Raw genomic sequence first — 14,022 nt, 5'->3', positions numbered from 1 at the left:
TAATCAAGATTATATATATTATACATACAGATTTATTCAGATATATACTTTTCAATGTACACATAGTCTAGTCGAATTTGAAATGGAGCAACAGTTAAACAATATTTAAACTCCAACAGATGGTTTTCGGTTGCCAATATTTCGAATCCGTATATCTAGATGTGGGGATTATACATAGTAGCATGTACCTTTCTTGATATATATATATGCGTATGTATGTTTAATGTGTATGAGAGTGTACTTAGACATTTTCACACCTATTGGATTGGATTGGATTGGATCATAAGTTGGCAGATAAAGAGGGTTGGTTAAAGGTCATAAGCCTATCAGAGACCTGTTGTGGGCTGTGTTACGAGATACGTGAGTGGGTGTTTGCTGAATATCATTAAAACAACATTAACTAGTATTGGTCTTGATTCGTTTAAAGTTGAAACAAACAACAGAAGCCAAGGTGTCTAAAACAGTTGGTTGGTTCTCATAGCTTAAGTTTAATTACATTCTCTTGATTATTGGTAGGGATTATGAAACAATGAGGGCCTAGCCTATTGCTGCACATCGATCGAATCCTCCTGCTCTTTGTTACGTTTTGCTTTCTATAATTTTCCTTCCTTCCTTCCGTCCTAATACGACCTAACTTTCCCTATAGTATTCAAAATAATATGCATAGAACAGAACCTAATTCGCATAAAATCTATAAATATATTCTTTATAGTTGTATATATGTATCAGTGGTGTATATGTTCAATGGTGTGAGTGTTGTGTTACATCTGTTTCATGTTTTATGTTTACTGTATTTTTTTTTTGTTTGTTTTAGTTTTCAGTTTACTGCTTAAACGCTAATCACTAAGATCACCCGAGAGAGATACAAACGCACGCGAACGCGACCGGATTCCGCGATGAATCCGGATTAAGGTACAACGAAATCACGATTTTTTCATTTAGTTTTAGTTTCAGTTTTGGTGATGGCCTGGCATGGGATGTCAGGCATCACCTCTTCCTTTTAGTTAGACAGTATTATAGTTATCAATTGCTGCGATTATTATTTGGGACTCGGGGGCGAAAGTCCCTTGTTGTTAGAGTTTAGTTGTCTTGAGATTAACGCGACGCGAACGAACGACCCGAAGTTACTTTATTATCACACGTTCCCCCATTTGTTGTTTGCTTTTTTACGAAATAAAAACACAAACGTTGACACGGTTTGCATAATTACATAATACTATTACTTAGATTTACTCTTGGTTTTCCTTTTGCATCTTTTACACATTTGTTCATATTTTAGTTTGACTGAGTTTGGTTTTCCCTAGCTTTATTTTTTAGTTGTTCCGCGACAATTTCAAAGACTTTTGTTTCCATTTATTAGTAAACTTTACACCTAATCGTACAATCTTAAAAAAATTCCTCTGTACAAAAATTGTAAATCATAAAGATCACCCGAGAGACAACCCTACCAAAATAATTGAAATTGAAGGGTTAAGGGAGAAAAAAAATTAGCGAAATAATAATTATTAATTAATTACACTTGTCCCTATTCACAAACAAATTATATAATAATACTTTAAAATGTGATCAGTCAATGGTGCCTATTGCATTCACTTGAAGAATCGCACGAAAAATTAAATAAGTTACCGAAACGAAATCCTAATCTCAATTTAAATTTTTCCCCTCACAATTCTTAAAAAAAAACACCTAATTTTGTATAGCATATGAATATCATGTAGTGTATAAGTAAATTTGTATCAGTAACAGTTGCATTTCTTTATTATCCTTGTATTATTTGCTTTCATTTTCATTTTCAGTTTCAGTTTACCCGACGAGATAGATTCCACGACACGACACGACGATTACGAGATTTACGAACGAACGAACGAGCGACGATAATACGCGAACGCGAAACCGTTAGAACCCGAAACGCGACGATTTTTCCGAAATTTTTTTTTTCATTTCGATTACTTCGATTTTTTCGATTTATTTTTCGATTTTTTTCGATTTTTATTTGGTGAAAGGGTTGCGCTCCCTTGAGTAATTCATTCATTGGCTTTTGATGAACGCTGTCTGTCTGTGGTGTTGAACGGAGTTTTGGTTAAACATCAGTCTTTTTGATTTGTAATTTGTAATTTTCTCTCCCTAGGCCAGCTATTTCTTCACAGCGAACGCAACCCCTTCACCAGACGACTGTTTACTATTAGTTTTATGTTTAATTACCGCGACACGACCCGCAATATCATTTAGTTACGAAGAGATTTACAGATTCCTTTCGGGTGTGATCAGCACCCGTGTGCTGACCACAGGATGGGGGCTTTAAGGGGGCTTTAGGTCTGAGTGTATTCTTGGATGGGGTATATCTATAGCACTGACTCCTCCGGTTAAGTACGGCCGGAACACATAATTCTCTGGCTAGCCCATTGAGTTGGACTTGGTGCACGGACAGACGACTGCCTACTGGCTGGGCTAGATTCTCTCTATTGGATATATTGATATATGTCTGTGGTTAAATGTATGGTTATGCAATTTGCTTTTATGTGAATTGCTGTTTTGTTTTCTTTTTTTCTTTCTATAAGCTTAGATTTCAGTTTTAACGCAACGTTCGAACAGCATCGAATCGGATAACTTAAAGCTCTAAAGGTTAAGACGACGACACGCTTACTACGCATACTTGTACATAATTGTCTAGTTAAGAAGTGGCTGCTTGGCTCGCTAGTGGGTGCACAGTGCAGGTGGGTGGAGCTGTTTGTTCGGTCAGCCGGCCTTAGATGTTGTACATGGTGACCAGCCGCTCGGCCAGAGTTGGCGGGAATTGTTCCACAAATCGACGCCAATTCTCTTCACCCACCTGGGTCTTGAAGCCGTGTAGAATCTGCGAGGAAAGTTTTGTTAATAAATTAATGGACAGATTTACAATCCTATATAGATCACCTTTTGTATCATCTGATGCAGATCCTGTGGGGGATTCACCCACGAGGCAATGGCATCGCAGAAGAATATAAAGTCGGGCACTACGCCAGCCGGATTCACGGTGATCATGTGGCACATGCCACGGAAGGCCGAGTCCTTCTCATCGTTGTCCCGAATGTGACGCAGCGATGTGCACCTGCATTTCAGACACAAGGCCGTCATTAAAAATTATAAACTTTGGAGAAACACTAAAGTTAGAAGAAAAGGTGGTGTAGTGTTCTCTAAATGAACTACAGATATGTAAAGATTGGATCATGAGGTTTAAGCATAATTTGTATGGAACCAGAAGTAGGGCGAGGAGAGCCAGTAAGAGCAAGGAAATGGAAAGAAAGAATAAACTAGTTTAATATGAAACGTGTTACACACCACTGTCGTACAAATTCGGGCAAATAAGGAGCCACTTCAACTGGGCACACATAACCTAGACGACCGATTGTTATTGCTAAAAGAACAGAAAAAATAAGTAGAAATAAATCAACTGAATAAATCAATAGCACATTTATTTCGATTCTCAGTAATCTAAATTCTATGCTATGCATGTTGTATGGGAATGAAGTTCGATTTTGTTTCGTTGCTGCCTTCCATGCAACAAGTAACATAAACTAAAACGGAAACAAATGTTCAGAGCTCCACATACACGCATACATACAGAATCATATAGGTACGTAATATATATAGACATATAACTTATATATAGTTCGATAAGCTCGACCAACTCACCTGTGTTCTCCAGCAGAGTCTTGGGCGTGTTGGGGCGGTTGATAATGATGAACAGGTCGCTGAGTACAAGGTGTATGTACTGCTTGGTCTCCTCACCTTCCAAAAAAGAACGTAAAGTTAAGTTCAGATTCAAAAACTACTACGAAGAGACTACACACCCAGTTTCATACAAATCTCTCCAATGGCCCATGTGGCATTGTTGCACACCGAAATGAAATCGGGGTTCAGGTTCTGACCCAGGATAGGGAAGAAATCGGCCATGAAGGGATGTACATGTGGGAAGCAAGCCTTGGTCAGATCGCCCAGCAGAGCAAACGAAGACTGGCGCACCTGGAAAATGAAAATTATTATAAAAGGTCCACACGTTCCTTGACCAATCCCACCTCTGGCAAAATGTCCTGCATGCACTGGAACAGCAGCCGCATTATGTTGCTGTTGGCCACCAAAGTTTCGATGTGGCGGTCCAAGCCTTCGGCCAGGCCGGACAGCAGATCCAGCGCCACAATCATGCGCTCCTTATCGGGATGCTCGAAGGTGTGGTTCTGTTTGCAGAGCTTGAATGGCACGGAAATGAAATAATAGCAGTGTTTAAATAGCAATTTGTCCTACCATCTCCTGATTGATGGTCTGTTCGATCAGAGATATGCAGCGCCGGTACACCGGGTCGCAGTAGGGCAGGAAGCCCGACTGCAGGGCTGTTGCAATGCTCGACAGACACTCCAACAAGGGGAATAGATCCTTGTCGTCGTCCTTCAGCAGATTCCACTTGTCGATGAGCGGCGGCATCAGGATGTCAATGTACTGAGGCTTGTTCAAGTGGTGGCCCACGGAATCGGCCAGGGTGCCAACTGCGTCATACAGGATCAGCAAGTTCTTGTGCTGATACTTTGAGAATGCAAAGACAAGAGTCTTCAGAATGTACTCCAGATACGGGACCAACTCGGTGCAGGCCTCCTCTTCGAGGGTGGCAAATGCGGAGCAAGCCGCCTCCTGAACCCTCTTGTTCGAGTCTAAAATGCGCTTCAGCAGCTCTTCCATCAGCGGCTTCAAGTACTGATCGTGCGGCTGGTTCACCACCCAATTGGCGTACCGGGAAAGAGTCCAGCAGGTGATGGAGCGCACCAGAGCCTTCTTATCGGACAAGCAGCTGATCAGGTATGGGATCAACTCAGGCAGGTGCTGGATCATGCCCTGCATGCAGCCCTCGGCGATGGCTCCCAGTGCCAGCACGCCACTCTCCTTGATCACCCACTCCTGATGGAACAGGGTGTCCTTCAGAATAGGCAGTACGATGGGTAGACAGTCCTCGCGGAACACGTTCGCCAAAACATCGAGTGCGGCAGCGCTGCACTTGCGCAGGTTCCACTCGGACAGGGAGCTGTCGTCATCGAGTCCATCATCGAAGTCGTCGTCGTCGTCTTCGCCGGCAGCTCCTGCACCCTGGCTACCGGACTCCTGGCCGCTCTTAATCGTGTGTGTGCGAGACTTGTGGAACCGCGGACGTATGTCCTCCTCGCGATCCGGCACCATGTCGTCCTCCTCCACATTGCCCTTCAACAGGATGATGTCGATCTCCGAGTAGCGCATACCACGCACCAGCACTGGGGCCAGCTGGGCCAAGTAGGGAGCGAGGACGTCCTTGCAGATGCTTTGCTCAGCCAGCGACAACCAAAACTCAGAAGCCTCCAGGGCCACACCCTCGTCGGAATCCTGGGTGCGCAACAACATGTACTGGAAAAAAGAGTAGATTACAGAAAGGCGTTCAACTAGATGGAAATAATTGCAAAATACCTCAATGATTTGGGACATGTGCGGCATGAGTCGGTCCATGCGCACCTCCAGCAGCATAACCAGTCCATGGCACACGTTCTTGCGCACCTCATGGTCCTCATCCGAGGACAGGTGGAACAGGTTCTCGATGAAAGTATCAATGTTGAGCATCAGCGCCTGGGATCTGTTTATGATGAACTGATTTATGCAAGCGATGGCATGGGAACGGATCTTGGGGCTGTTGTGCTTAAAGTACTGAAGAAACTTCGGAATCATGACGTTCAGAGGTCTGTTGAGTGCCGCCGAGTCGAGGATCTCGGCCGAATCCTCGCAGATTTTTTGCAAAGCGCTGAACGCACCCTCGCAAACATTGTAGTCCTGGGCATCGAGCATTTCGCAGAGCGAGGGCAGCAGCTGGGGCCAGTTGTGCAGCCCGCCATTGCTGGCAATTGTCGTGATCAGGATGCCAACTGTAGCCCGGATTAAGGGCGAGGCATCGCCCACCGCCTGCAGGCATTCGTGCTTAATATACTCGACTATCTCCGGCTGCAGAGTGCTGCCGTGCATACGGATGTTGTTCTTCAGGATCAGGCCGCTGAGCGATCGCGTCGGCTCGTCCTCTGTCTTTAGCTTGGTGAGTACGTAGATGAGATAGTTGTTGAAGTCAGGATAGCGATTGAATTCCTCCAGTTTCTGTGGACGCAAAAAAAATGTTAATACAGCTGTGCGCTGATACGATTCCGGGCGATTGCGGCTTACTCACCATTTGTACGGCCATTTGGGTGGCTGTGTCGGGTGACTGCGACTCCTTGAGGATCGCTATGATCTGTTGCAGACCTTCGCCCTGCGGTTCCCACGTCATTTTGCTGCTGCTGCAGGAGATCGAATGGGATGAAAGAGTTTGGATTAAAATCTGGGGGGGTTAATAACCTCGAAAGGGGTAGCAAATGGAGCGACCGGAATGGGGCTGTCCGCTCAGAGCGAGACAGCGACACATTTTTCGAGGCCACCTACACATACCAGTGCACCAAAAGTCTGCTGATATGATATTTACATCATCTGCCGTGTAAAACCGCACCAATCCCGTTTATTTTCAGTGCTGTGTCCGATTTTCCTTTCACACCGCACGACGAAAAGCTCTTCCCCGCAAGGGGCGTGCAATTTCCTGCCCCGAAAAAATCGCGAGACAAACCCGCCTTCCACCGCCATGTTCCGCGGCACCCGACTCGCCCGTGCAACGGCACATCCCCGCTTGAGAATCCCCGAAACCACCAGCCCCTGCTTACCTTTGGGTGTTGCCTGTGCGATGAAACTATTTTGGTTGGAATTACTTCGACTTTTTCAACAATTTTCTCTTTTTTCACCTTTTCTTTGCACAATTAACAGAGTAGTGTGACCGTACGTGGGCCAGGAAAAATGTCGTTTCGTTTTTAGAGATGGACCGATGATTACTTTTTCGCTGCCATGTCAGTTGAATTTTGCCTATCGTTTATATTTTGTTTTCGTAACATGTACAATACCATTTTTCCACTAAACACTAGAAAACTAAGAAATAGCTTAAATTAACCATGTTTTGGGTAAGCCAACGCATTAGAATTCTTTGCGAAACGGTCATATCTTATGCGTTCCCACCCCTGAGATGTGACCATTCCGCGGTTTTAGACTGACCGCATTCGCCACCCCAGTGTCAATTTTGTTTGTGTTGCTTGGTTTGAGGCCAGACAGAAGAGGTCATTAATTTTAAACAAAGGACCAAGCGCACGCTTCAGGACATTCATCCCGGGTCAGACAAAGCCGCGTCTCGCTTTCCAGACGAAAGAGTGAAAGTAGCTTGCCTTGTTGCTTCTTAGCTTCCGAGCCGATCGGACATGAATAAGCGCAACCATGTGAGAGAAAACTAAACTCCGGACAAAGGACATTTAATTAATGTGAATTCCAATTTTGTGTTGCAGATCCGCCTGCCGCCGGAGGTGAATCGGCTGCTGTATGTGCGAAACCTGCCGTACAAAATCACCTCCGATGAGATGTACGATATTTTTGGCAAATTTGGGGCCATCCGCCAGATTCGAGTGTGAGTTGGAAGCGTCTGCCTGAAGAAATTCGTTTTCTTTATATCATTTGTACGGAATTTTGCAGAGGCAACACTCCAGAGACCCGCGGCACCGCCTTTGTTGTCTACGAGGACATATTTGACGCCAAAAACGCCTGCGACCATTTGTCTGGGTTCAACGTGTGCAACCGCTACCTGGTGGTGCTCTATTACCAGTCGAACAAGGCCTTCAAGCGCGTGGACATGGACAAGAAGCAGGAGGAGCTCAACAACATCAAGGCAAAGTACAACCTGAAGACACCCGAGGCCCCCTAAAACCATCATCATCCTCTCCAGCGGCGGGCGGATGACATCTGCCCCATAAGACACTTTCCACTGTAAAGGGAACATTCTGCTCCATTTAAGTGTATACAAAATTTTTGCTATCTACTTGTAGATTTTTTTGATCGCATTTTATATCGTTTGAAACTATTCATTATCATCCATCTATCATATGAACCGCCGGCATCGGCAGTTTGCAATCATTTGACGACATAACGCCACTCTCTCATCAAAATAACAAGCAAGTAAAAGTAAAAAATAAAAAAAATCGCAAAACTCTCAATCAAGTGTTTTAGTTTTTAACTGGCCTATGTTTGCCAAAATATATGTTTTTTCCTAAAACTAAGTTAACAATTAAGAAGTAGTTAAATATTAACAGTCGTACAGGACTTCCAATTGTTTTGGAAGTTTTAAGTCGCTTGGGAAGAGAGCCATTAGTGGAAGTAATATGTGATCTGCTATGACCCTCCAGTGGTCTTGGAACCTCCAGTGGTTTGCTCGGCTGCTGCTGCCTGATACTGCTCATAGGTGTTCTGCTGCTTTTCGAGCGCCCGCTGCTTCTCCAGATCCTTTAGCTCCTCCTTGGCCACTACGGCAATCTCCTCTCTGAGGGCTTCTGCCTTCCGCTTGTGGGCACATTTCTGGATGGCCTTCTGGCGCGCCTTGTCCGTGATTTCCCTGTGCGGCTTTGGGAGTTTTGGGGGTCTCTTGTCGTGAACCTTCTGGTGTCGGATGAGAGCCGCCTCCTGGCGGAAGTGAGTGCCGCAGTTCTTGCACTCATACGGCTTCTCGCCGGTGTGAATCCACTCGTGCTGCTTCAAAGACTGCGAGTTGGCGAAGCGACGCGCGCAGAAGCGGCATTCGAAGTCCTTTACCTTCTCGTGCACGCTCTTGTAGTGGCGCTTCATGTTCCCCAAATTGTTGAATCCCTGACTACAGCCTGGGCATAGGTGCATGCCTTCCTTCTGAACGAATTTCGTTCGTGTGGGCATCTCGCTTGGCGGCAGCTGAATCGTAGGGATGGGATTCACGACTGTCCCCGCCAGCTGGGCCAGATCTACTCGCTCCACGCGCCTTGGATCTTTGGGTATGGTCGCCACAGACTCAGCGCAAACCTTCAGCAATTGATCCGCGTCCACCTGGGCTCCGGTAATGTCTTCTTCGCCGTGCCGCTGACGATAGGTTTCCAAAGCTCGTTCCATGCTCTTCTCGTGAGTTTTTAGATGCTTGGTCAGGCTCTCTGTGTAGAGGAACTTCTTGCCGCAGACCTTACACTCACAGCGCTTCTCCCCCGTGTGGGTCATCTCATGAATCTTGCAAGCGTGCGATTTCCCAAAAGTCTTCCCGCAATACTGGCAAGCGAAGTTCCTGACCTTTTCGTGGACAATCTTCACGTGGCTGTCCAAAGCTCTCTTGGTGTGGGTGGCGTGATCACAGACGTGGCACTTGAACTGCTTCTCCTGCGTGTGGGTGAGGATGTGTTTGCTCCATTCCTGCCTGGTGGTTTTCCCGACTCCACAATAGGGGCACACGTAGTTCTTAATCCCGGCATGCCGCAGAAGGTGATTTTTCAAAGCACTGTTTATGTGGAAGCCCTTGCCACAGATGTTGCACGGATACGGCAGCTCTTCGCCCGTGTGCTTGTACATGTGTTTCTTTAGCGCCACCGGGCAACGGAAGACCATCCCGCATTCGCGACAAGGCTGATCCCCACGAGGAGCACTCACTCTTGTCTGGTTGTGCACTTTTTTCAGGTGAATCGTCAGTAGACGGAGGCGCGGGAAGAGGAGCCTGCAACCCTCCACGGTGCAGGGGATTTCGCTGGACTTTTTCGTATGGGCATAGTCGATATGAAGACGCAGTGCACCCGCAGTAGTGAAGCCTGTAATAAGTGTTCATTATGCTCTGTTTATAAAGAAATATATTCGAACATACCTTTCTTGCAAGTTTCCTCCGAGCACTGGAAAGGTAACAAATCGTTGTGATGCTTCATGTGCTCCTCGTATTTGGATTGTTTCTTGAACTTTTGGTGGCAGATGGGACATGTAATAAGATGGAGGCGAAGGCGCTCTCTATTGGGATTGTACTGTCGCTTGGGCAGAGGCTTCTCCTCCCCATCTTCGCCTTCATCCTCTTCATTGTTGGAAGATTCGTCCGGAATTCGATGCTCCTCTGGGTCTTTATCCACCGTCTCCAGCATCTTGAACACCTCCTCTTCGTTGTCAATTACTTCCAGTTTATGATTTAAGAGCGGATCGAAGCTGCCCTGCTCTTCCGCTTCAGAATCCTCCCTCACAGGCTCAAATACTTCCACTGAAGTCACCAAATTACTAGCCAACATTTCTTTAAAGCGCTGCCTGGAAGCCAAGCACAATTCCCGGAAGTCGTGGAGCTCGTTCAGCTTCCCGTAGCATCTGTCGCAAAGGATACTGGGATATCCATCCTGCTTTTCAGCCTCCAGGGAAGTGCAAACTGTGAACTTTCTAACCAGCTCTGGATCCACGAACAAATCGTGCCCAAAAGCCTGCTCCAAGTCGAGAAGACAAATCCGACAAAGTCCGCGACCGGGCACCCGGTACTCCCTGTTTTCCATGTCTCCCAAGTCTACGGGAGATTCCAATCCGAGCTTACAAAAAACAAACAAGTTACAGTGGGGTGGCCAGTGTGACCGAGTTACACCTATATCTTAACCCTCTTTTGAAAAGAGGTTTTTAAATCGACCATAATTGTTTTATTTTTATTTGCGTATATAGCATAAAACATTTTCAACTTAAAGGTTTAATAATTACCTTTTAAATTAAAAATAAAAGAGTTTAATTAACATAAAAAAAAATTTGTTTTAAACTATGCACTTTTAGGTTTAACCAATTTTTGTACAATAAATTAATAAAACCAAATTTAAAAAAAAACAATAATTTCAAATTTTATTAAGTTTTTAAAAAATATTTTTTGGATATTTATATATTTATATATGCATATAATATTGTTGTTGATGGGAAAATTATTTCGGTTTTAGTTGTTGCTTGAGTTTTTTTTTTTTAAATCATGAAAATATAATCGTTTTCCAATCATATATAATAAAAAAATTAATTTTTATGGCACCCACAGGTTAAATGCCTTTAGTTTGTAGAGCTGCCAACTTTTCAAAATAAAAACAAACGAACATTCGTATTGAGCGAGTAGTTCGTTGGCATGTCTTATTGCCACTCGCCCATAGGCCCGTTGACGAGTATACAATTTTTTCTGTGTCAATATTATTTTTTATTTCTTTTGGCCGCAGAAACGCAAAAAGTTGAGGAAAATTAATCGATCCGGAGTGTCGCGTCAGTGAATCCAAGATGGACGTGGCGCGCACCTATTCGATACACACCTTGTGCAGGATATGCCTCAATCACCTGCAGAACGACGCCGCCTACGACCTGTATTTAGTTCCGGGACTCTCGAAAAAACTTTGCTTGTGTACGTCCCTGTCCGTGGAGCCGCAGGACGGGTTCCCGAAGAACATCTGCACCCAGTGCTATACTCGGCTCAATGACCTGCACGACTTCCAGAAGCTATGCGTGGACTCGGTGCAGAAGTTCCAGGACATGGTGGCCAGCAACGCCTTTGTGTGCCAGAGCAGCTTCGATGTTCTGGACCCCAGCGTCGCTGGGCAGGACTTGCACGGCGAGGAGGAGGACCACATCAACTACGACCCCTTGCTGAACCACAAAATGGAGCTGATCGAGAACGAGGAGGACGTCTTCAAGATGCTGGAGCACGTGGACAAGGAGGCCGAGGAGGTGCAGAAGCAGGAGGAGGAGGATGAGAAGCCGAGCGGTTCCCTGAAGATGTTCGACGACGAGTCCTCCCTCGAAAGTGGCAACGACAACGATCGCGACCTGGACTTCGAGCCCAACAGCAGTGACGACGACATTCCGCTGGCCCAGCGCATGCGAGAAACTGGACCCGGATCGGCCATGGGAGCTCCGAAGATGGCTCAAGGAAAGCCCCGGGGCAGACCCAGAGGCAGGCCCAAGAAGAAACCCGTGGAGGAAGAGGACCTGGACGAACTAAGCGACTCCTCGGAATCAGACGACTCTGATGACGACGGCGACGGCACCTCGAAGCCGAAACGGAAGCGGATTCCACCCGACGAGCGTCATCTGCACCGCATCATCGACTGCCACATTTGCCACCAGAAGTTCAAGAAGGCCATCCGCTACGAGGAGCACATGAAGTACCACAATGATCTGCTGCCCTTCCAGTGCAAGGTGGAGACCTGCAAGAAAGGTAAGTCTGCCGTCGAACTGTTGTTAATCGCATTTCAAACACGTATCGCTTGACAGGATTCACCACCGCCAATGGGCTGCGCATTCACATCGACCACGCCCACACGGAACTGTCTGAAGTGCATCCCTGCCCCGCCGAGGGTTGTGGGAAGACTTTCCCGCGCGTACGCTTGCTCACGTTCCACATGAAGAAGGTGCACGGAATAACCAAGGCGGCGGCTCCGCTTCGCGACTTCCCATGCCCCGAGTGCGACACGGTCTTCCGCTGTCCCACTGCCCTCAAGAAGCACATGTACAAGCACACGGGCGAGGAGCTTCCCTACCCCTGCAACATCTGCGGCAAGCGGTTCGTGATCAACAGCGCCCTGCGGGACCACCTTATGCGGCATGCCGGCATCAAGAACCACGTGTGTCCCTACTGCGGGGTGGGCAAGACCACCAGGCAGGAGTGGAACGCCCACATCCTCACCCACACCAAGGAGAAGAAGTTTAAGTGCCGGCAGTGCGACCACGCCTCCCACAACAAGCAGGCCTTGTCCAATCACGTCAAGGTGGTGCATGAGAAGCGGAAGGACTTCGCCTGCCAGTACTGCGGAAAGACATTCGGGAAGTCGCACGCCTGCAAGGTCCACGAGCGGAGCCACACTGGAGAGAAGTGCTGCGAGTGCAGGATATGCGGCAAGATCTTCCTCTGCGACAAGAGCCTAACGAAGCATCTGAAGACTCACGAGAAGCGGGATCTGCCGCCGTCGGAGCCGCACCGCCAGCAGCTCAACATTCCCATTCCAGGCCAGATGCCAGCCGATCCTACGGGTCTCACTCAACTGCAGCCGAGTTCCGGCGAAGACATGATGAAGGCGTGCGGCGGCGGGCCCGCCGAAGCGCCTGCCAAGCCGAAGAACTCGCGCCGTGTCCAGCGGGTGGACATTTCACAGCTGGCGGGCACCGCTGTGAATCCCATACCGTCTGTATCAGTGCCCTCGTGGTCGCCCCAGGTGAACTTCACCAAGAAAGAGGGCCAGCACATCTGTCCGGGCTGCGGGCGCGGCTTCAACAACATAGGGAACATGAAACTGCACTACAAAATTATTCACGAGAAGGTCAAGGACTTCGCCTGCCGCTTCTGCCCCAAGCGGTTCTCCAAGGCGCAGATTCTCCGCCACCACGAGTGGATCCACACCGGGGAGAAGCCCTTCGAGTGCAAGATCTGCGGCAAGCACTTCCGCCAGGAGACGGCGCTCAAGAAGCACATAAAGACACACGAGAAGCCGAACCGGCGGCATGTACCCGAGCGCAGTGCGCCCACGCAAATAACTTTCAGAAAGCTGGAACCCGATGCAGAGCCGCGGAACTACGACCAGTACCAGGACCCAGCCGCAGAACGGGCGGCGGCCACCGCGGAGCTGCTGGCACACCAACTGGAGGAGAACGAGGCCAGGCGCAAGGCGGACATCGAGCGGCAGAAGATCGCGGCAGCCGCCTGCGAGCAGCTGACGAAGCTGCAGCAGCAGCAGGACATCATCAAGGCCACCACCTCGTACGATGGCTACTACGCGCAGAAGGCCCAGGCGGAGGGCACCAGTGTGGACGCTCTGAAGATCGATCATGTCTAGGACTGCGGATCGGTTTCGGATTCGGTTTCGTCCTCCGCTCGCTAACCACAAACGCATCCATCGCCCCCGCCCGGAAGCTTTCAGGGACGCCTCGAATCGCTCTCTATCTGGATCAGATTATCGCCCTCAATTATTCGAGAAATTATGCATTATGATATAAAAACTTATTATTTTTACGTACATTTATATATACATACATACAATATATGTATTTTATGTTTTCCGTGTAATGTCTCCCGTGCTTACTTAGAGTAATGGATTAAAAACTACCTAAAATATACATATAGTTTTCTTATTTTTCATTTTTCAGAAAACATTTTTTTGA

General features: G+C 47.3%; 4 protein-coding genes across 5 annotated transcripts; 2 read left to right on the top strand and 2 right to left on the bottom strand.

The window, feature by feature from the left end:
- Window positions 1–14: 14 nt before the first annotated feature.
- Window positions 15–6,877, bottom strand: LOC6506174 (transportin-2). Its single transcript, XM_001958377.4, has 10 exons — window positions 6,729–6,877; window positions 6,206–6,314; window positions 5,464–6,135; window positions 4,282–5,403; window positions 4,056–4,226; window positions 3,831–4,002; window positions 3,673–3,768; window positions 3,319–3,394; window positions 2,914–3,088; window positions 15–2,854 (listed from the first exon to the last, which is right to left on the bottom strand). Exons 2-10 carry the CDS (start codon window positions 6,302–6,304, stop codon window positions 2,747–2,749), a joined length of 2,691 nt encoding a protein of 896 aa, XP_001958413.1. The 5' UTR covers window positions 6,305–6,314; window positions 6,729–6,877; the 3' UTR covers window positions 15–2,746.
- A 219-nt stretch (window positions 6,878–7,096) lies between these two features.
- LOC6493777 (splicing factor 3B subunit 6) lies at window positions 7,097–8,096 on the top strand. Of its 2 annotated transcripts, XR_001408942.3 has the most exons (4): window positions 7,097–7,328; window positions 7,395–7,513; window positions 7,579–7,869; window positions 7,929–8,096. XR_001408942.3 is itself a non-coding variant. In XM_001958378.4 (3 exons), the coding sequence occupies exons 1-3, from the start codon at window positions 7,311–7,313 to the stop codon at window positions 7,805–7,807; spliced, it is 366 nt and encodes a 121-aa protein (XP_001958414.1). In that variant the 5' UTR covers window positions 7,097–7,310; the 3' UTR covers window positions 7,808–8,096. The 2 variants fall into 2 exon arrangements, 1 of the variants encoding a protein (XP_001958414.1); XM_001958378.4 differs by having other exon boundaries at window positions 7,579–8,096.
- Window positions 8,091–10,652, bottom strand: LOC6506173 (zinc finger protein 14). Its single transcript, XM_001958379.4, has 2 exons — window positions 9,749–10,652; window positions 8,091–9,695 (listed from the first exon to the last, which is right to left on the bottom strand). Exons 1-2 carry the CDS (start codon window positions 10,404–10,406, stop codon window positions 8,272–8,274), a joined length of 2,082 nt encoding a protein of 693 aa, XP_001958415.1. The 5' UTR covers window positions 10,407–10,652; the 3' UTR covers window positions 8,091–8,271.
- A 346-nt stretch (window positions 10,653–10,998) lies between these two features.
- On the top strand, window positions 10,999–13,977 carry LOC6493778 (zinc finger protein 91). The gene is made up of 2 exons (XM_001958380.4): window positions 10,999–12,085; window positions 12,142–13,977. Exons 1-2 carry the CDS (start codon window positions 11,152–11,154, stop codon window positions 13,695–13,697), a joined length of 2,490 nt encoding a protein of 829 aa, XP_001958416.1. The 5' UTR covers window positions 10,999–11,151; the 3' UTR covers window positions 13,698–13,977.
- The last annotated feature ends 45 nt before the right edge of the window (window positions 13,978–14,022 follow it).

Source organism: Drosophila ananassae, chromosome 2R (genome assembly GCF_017639315.1).
Source record: "Drosophila ananassae strain 14024-0371.13 chromosome 2R, ASM1763931v2, whole genome shotgun sequence".
NCBI classification, from domain to species: Eukaryota; Metazoa; Arthropoda; class Insecta; order Diptera; family Drosophilidae; genus Drosophila; species Drosophila ananassae.
The sequence above is the reverse complement of the archived record's forward strand: the minus strand, read 5'-3'. Positions and strand labels throughout refer to the sequence as shown.